The sequence below is a fragment of the Miscanthus floridulus genome, chromosome 8 (genome assembly GCF_019320115.1).
Source record: "Miscanthus floridulus cultivar M001 chromosome 8, ASM1932011v1, whole genome shotgun sequence".
Lineage (NCBI taxonomy): Eukaryota > Viridiplantae > Streptophyta > Magnoliopsida > Poales > Poaceae > Miscanthus > Miscanthus floridulus.
Genome location: NC_089587.1, coordinates 145,215,724 through 145,221,374, shown reverse-complemented (window position 1 = coordinate 145,221,374; position 5,651 = coordinate 145,215,724). Strand labels below are relative to the sequence as shown.

General features: G+C 46.5%; 1 protein-coding gene across 1 annotated transcript; it reads right to left on the bottom strand.

The window, feature by feature from the left end:
- Positions 1–207: 207 nt before the first annotated feature.
- LOC136469972 (uncharacterized) lies at positions 208–3,188 on the bottom strand. Its single transcript, XM_066467969.1, has 4 exons — positions 2,941–3,188; positions 1,029–1,216; positions 603–731; positions 208–269 (listed from the first exon to the last, which is right to left on the bottom strand). Exons 1-4 carry the CDS (start codon positions 3,186–3,188, stop codon positions 208–210), a joined length of 627 nt encoding a protein of 208 aa, XP_066324066.1.
- Between the last annotated feature and the right edge of the window lie 2,463 nt (positions 3,189–5,651).

Genomic DNA, 5,651 nt, shown 5'->3' with positions numbered 1-5,651 from the left:
ATTCAGCCTCAGAACAGGGAAGTTTGGATTCTTGGAGAATTAAATTGGCCATGTTCTGATGAGCAGCAAATCGGTAATTTAGATATTTCATCCCACGCGAGTTCTAATCCCAAACCACCACCAACATCGATCATGACCTGGAGACACCGTCTTCTCAGTACTCAAGGAGCAAGAGGCCTATGGGGAGGGATGCAATTAAAAGAGAAGCTAAGAAATCAGCCTCTTCCTCCCCATCAGATTCATCTCAGTATGTTTCAAAGTTGCAGGACCTGTCGATACAAAAGATTTCAATATGGCCAGAAGAAAATGCGAAGAAAGGCTCTCGCTATGAGCAAATGGCAGCCATTGAGTCACAGAGGTATGATGAGGTGCGCCAACATAATCAGCACATGGCAGCAATTAAGGAAGAGAAACTGCGGATCATGCATAACAAAGTTGACATACTACAAACACATGAGGAAGAGCGCATCCTTAGGATTGATCTGGACAAGTGTGCTCAATATCTTTACGAACTTTTTCCTGCTCCTTAGCAAAGTGTGCTGCCTTCATATCTAGGGGATGGGAAACGGTCTTCACAAAAGCCGGCCAATTGGGGTATATACCATCAACAAGACAATAACCCATGTCATACGTGTGACCATTAATGGTGAATGATACTGGAGTTGCTTGGCCTTTCAAGTATGCGGAGAAGACGGGCGACTTTTGAAGTACATTAATATCATTGTAGCTGCCTGGCATGCCAAAATAGGCATGCCATATCCAAAGGTCATGCGAAGCTACCGCCTCAAGTATCACGGATGGATGCTTCCCACGCCCTGTGAACATGCCTTTATATGCCGAGGGACAATTGCGCCACTCCTAGTGCATACAATCAATGCTTCCCAACATTCCTAGAAATCCACGTTGCTCCCCAATTCTGAGAAGTCGTGCAACATCTTCCGCATTCGGAGCACATAGGTAGTACTCCCCGAATACAGAAATGATAGCCCGACAAAAATGGTGGAGAGCCATACGAGCACTTGACTCACCAATATAGACATACTCATCTACAGCATCAACAGGTAGGCCATATGCAAGAATGTGAATAGCAGCAACTGCCTTTTGCAAACCACTGAATCTAAGATGGCCTATGGCATCCTCCTTTTGCTTGAAGTAGGAGTCTGCACCTTCAAACGTTTTGACAAGGCGCTCAAACACATGGACGCGCATTCGAAACCTGCACACAAAGATAAGGTCTATCAATGTATTGCAAAGTAACACATGAAGCAATCCATGACTACTAGATTATAGAAACACATCGTCGATGGAACTAGAACGCCGAGTAAATAGGATTGGGACCAAAGTAGTCAGCACGGATCCTCGTATCCTTGACCGCGTGATCCCTTTGTCATATTTGCTTTGGTGGACCATCAGAACGACATCTACGATGAGAGGGTCCAGCATCCTCGAGGTCGAACGACTCTAGTACCTCCAAGTCATCGTCATCAACAATCAAATGAAAATCATCTTTGTCCTCCCCTTCCTCTATCACCATGTTCTACACATGGAACAACCAAAGCAGCCTGCCATGGCCATGGAGGGAACATGCGATGGGGGTGGACAGAATAGGACCTCGATGGAGTGGAGGGAACAGGCAATGAACCCTAGTAGCCAGCCATGCCGAGGTCAAATTCGGCTATTTGGGCTGCTAGATGGGGCATATGATAGCTCAAATGGATGCTTCTAGGCCATGGCCACTCGTAGCTAAAGGAATCAATGAGGAGCTCACCCGACAGCAAGGAGACGGCGGTGCAGTCCATGCTAGGTGGCAGCAGTGGCAGGTTTGTTTGTTCATTGAGTTGGGGATCGAAATACAGGTGACTGGTGGCAGCGTTCCAAGGTGAGCGACCTGTATAGGCCGATGGGCCATGTGGGCCATGCCCTATTTATAGGCTGCTTTAGCGGAGGAGCGGTGCACATGGCATGGCCTTTGGATATGGCATGCCTATTTCGGCATGCTAGGCAGCTGCAATGACATTAATGTCCTTCAAAAGTCGCTCGTCTTCTCCGCATATTTGAAAGGCCAAGCAGCTCCGGTATCATTCACCGTTAATGGCCACATGTATGACATGGGTTATTATCTTGCTGATGGTATATACACTAATTGGCCGGCTTTTGTGAAGACCATTTCCCACCCCCTGGATATGAAGGCAACACACTTTGCTAAGGAGCAAGAAAAAGTTCGTAAAGATATTGAGCACACTTGTCCAGATCAATCCTGAGGATGCGCTCTTCCTCGTGTGTTTGTAGTATGTTAGCTTTGTTATGCATGATCCATAGTTTCTCTTCCTCAATTGCTGCCATGTGCTGATTGTGTTGGCGCACCTCATCGTACCTCTATGACTCGATGGCTGCCATTTGCTAATAGCGAGAGCCTTTCTTCGCATTTTCTTCTTGCCATATTGAAATCTTTTGTATCGACAGGTCCTGCAACTTTGAAACATACTGAGATGAATCTGACGGGGAGGAAGAGGTTGATTTCTTAGCTTCTCTTTTAGCTACATCCCTCCCCATAGGCCTCTTTCCCCTTGAGTACTAAGAAGACGGTGTCTCTGGGTCATGATCGATGTTGGTGGCGGCTTGGGATTAGAACTCCCATGGGATGAAATATCTAAATTACCGATTTGCTGCTCATCAAAACATGGTCAATTTATTTCCCCAAGAATCCGAACTCCCCTATTCTGAGGCTGAATACATGGAGAAAGTATCACACAGGCGTGTCGAGGGCGAGCGAGGCAGCAGTGCTGGAGGCTGAGCGCCGCGGCGGTGCCGAGGGGCGAGCATGGGGGTGGGCCGGGGGGCGAGTGCGGCGGCTCACAGCGGGGACGCTGGGTCGCAGCGGCCAGGCGGGCGAGCGCCTCTAGATCTAGAGGCTGCACAAACTGTAGGGATAGGGATTACCTTCTCCGTCGATGGCGAATGGGCGACCGTGCTGTAGAGCTGTCCTCTGAGTCCATCCGCGCCCGCCTCAACTCTCTCCGCCGCCGCCGATAGGGTGAGTGACGCTTCCCGGCCCCCTTCGCTGACCCGCCCCTACACTCTTCGACGGGCACTGCCTCCTCCTCCCCTCCGTCTCCAATGCCCTCGGATTTGAGGGAGATCGCCGGCTTCCCCAGGATGCCATCAGGGAGGGCACGAACACTTCGCATGGCTGCCGCGAGAGAAGCGGTTGTTGCGGTGGAGAGGACGGACGCTGGGTTTGTAGATTCCCTGTAGCGAACGGAATGATTGGGGAGCAGATAGAGTTGTGCGGTATGGAAGTCTGGACTGTATATTGGCAGTTTAGGGCGGTTTGGAGCTGTGCGGTGCGGACAGCCTTATACCTCAAGCGAACAACCCGTGTGATTACTAGGGTTGATTTTATGGAAGCTTCTTTGTCCTACCATAAAAACTAGTAGTATCAACTGACCGGTGTTTTCTTTTTTCCCACAATCAACAGAGTTTTGATTTCCTCTGTACCATATGTTATATTATTATATTTGCAGCTTGCCATGTTGTAGTGAGCTCATTGGTGGTTGCGTCATGCTGGTCAATGATAATTACTATTATAATTTACGAGATTACAGTAACTCTTACTGGTATCGTAAATACATATTCATGTTATCATAAATTAGTAAAAACATTATCGTAAATCAAAGTGGCTATAAAATAAGTATGCTTGGAACTACGCGTATATATATATATATATATATATATATATATATATATATATATATATATATATATATATATATAATACACACTTACTTTCAAGCATACTTTATTGCTATATAAACTGAGATTCTTCTGGTACAGCGCTACAGTGTCTGAGAGGAAAATATTATCCTTTTGGATTATTTTATACTGAATATGACTAGCTATAGTGTACTCTCTCCAAGAATGATCTTATAGGTTTAGTTCAATATAAATCGTTGCAATTTGCAAGTTCCACAAAAAAAAATTGAGATACCAAATTAGTACCATTAAATTTAATTTGTCATGTAATATAGTTTCATAGTACATCTATTTGCTATCATCCTTCATTCCGAACGTTTCTTTTCTTCTTCTACAGTGATTCTTGCTCCCTCTTCCACTAGCTACAACGATGCTTCTAACTAGTTGCGTCGTTGCCTGCTTTCACTTTGTTGCTGCTTCCTGCAGGCACTCCATATACATTGGCTAGCGGTTACGACTCTCGCTCAACTCTGATATACTGGTTTACCATGGTCAACATCCCATTTCAGAGCTGATCTGATCCTGCCTGACAGCTCCAAAATTCACGACAAAACCGTTTGAGGAAGCACCGGTGAGCCTAGCAGCCCTGAATCAGCTACGTACGATTGTCTTAAAATAAGCCCAGATCCAATTCTTACGCACCAAAACCAACTTCATTTTCGGCAGGATCAAGGACAGAGCGGAACAGTAGCACACAAGACTCATCGTCACCCTATGCAAGCGCAAAGCACACATCAAGCTATATATATTGGAGTGACGAATTAGGTTGAGCTTTGGCTCATCTCTATATACGGCGGCAGGTGCCGTGGTGAGTATTGTTGTAAAACACAGACTCTATCATAGAAGAAAATGAGAAGGAAGGGTCCTAATCTTAGTCTGTTTGTATCTGGGCTCTTACCAAACTTTTAGGCCTTGCAAGACTATATATACGTGAGAGTTATGTGTTGTAATCATCAATATTCAGAGGAATAAAGAATGGTCTCCCTATCTTTGTGTCTATTTATGTTACTTTCATCTACTATGTTAATTATGAGAAACGGAGAGAGAAAGGTCCTAACCGCTAGCAACATGTTTTATAAGACGTTATCAGCACGATAAGCTTCTTGTCGACATCACCGTTGAAGCCATCGCCGATCTTTGATGACGATGCTTGTACCGTCGACGTCCCGCCGCGACTACTTCGTCGACGTCGACATTCCTACGTCGTTAGCGGAACGGATCTGCTACCTCTACTTGCTACCGATCTGCACTACATCAATATTGTGGGGGGTATGACCCCGGATACCCACGGCAGACCACATGGGCTGTGCCCTCAGGGGTGGCCCAGCCCACAAGACAAAGCCTTGCGGGGCACGACTCTGGTCGGCGCCTTCCGCAAAATATCTGGAAGATATCCTAAAGATACTACGAGATCTGTTAGGATATGTATGATTCCAAGATTCCTATAATCAGTTATTACTTTTCGGTTATCTCTTAGATCTAACCGACTTGTAACCCTGCTCCCCGGACTATATAAGGCGGGCAGGGACCCCCTCCAAACACACGCAATATCAAACAATAGCTAATGCAAACCAACAGACCACAGGAGTAGGGTATTACGTCATACTGACGGCATAAACCTGTCTAACTCGTGTGTCTCTGTTGCCTTCTTATTCTTGATCTCACACTCCTCTGCTGATCAATCTATCTTCGTGGGATATCCCTCGAAGGACTGCCGACGATATTCTGTTGACAGTTGGCGCGCCAAGTAGGGGCTGTGCATGTTGTTTCCTTGTCGAATAAGATGGCTTTTTCCGCAGACTCTTCGTCCCTTCCGCAGCCCGGCCAAATCTTCACGGTCGGATCCATCTCGTGGGTCATCAACGCTGACGGAGTCGGAGAGCTCCTCGAGCCGGTGT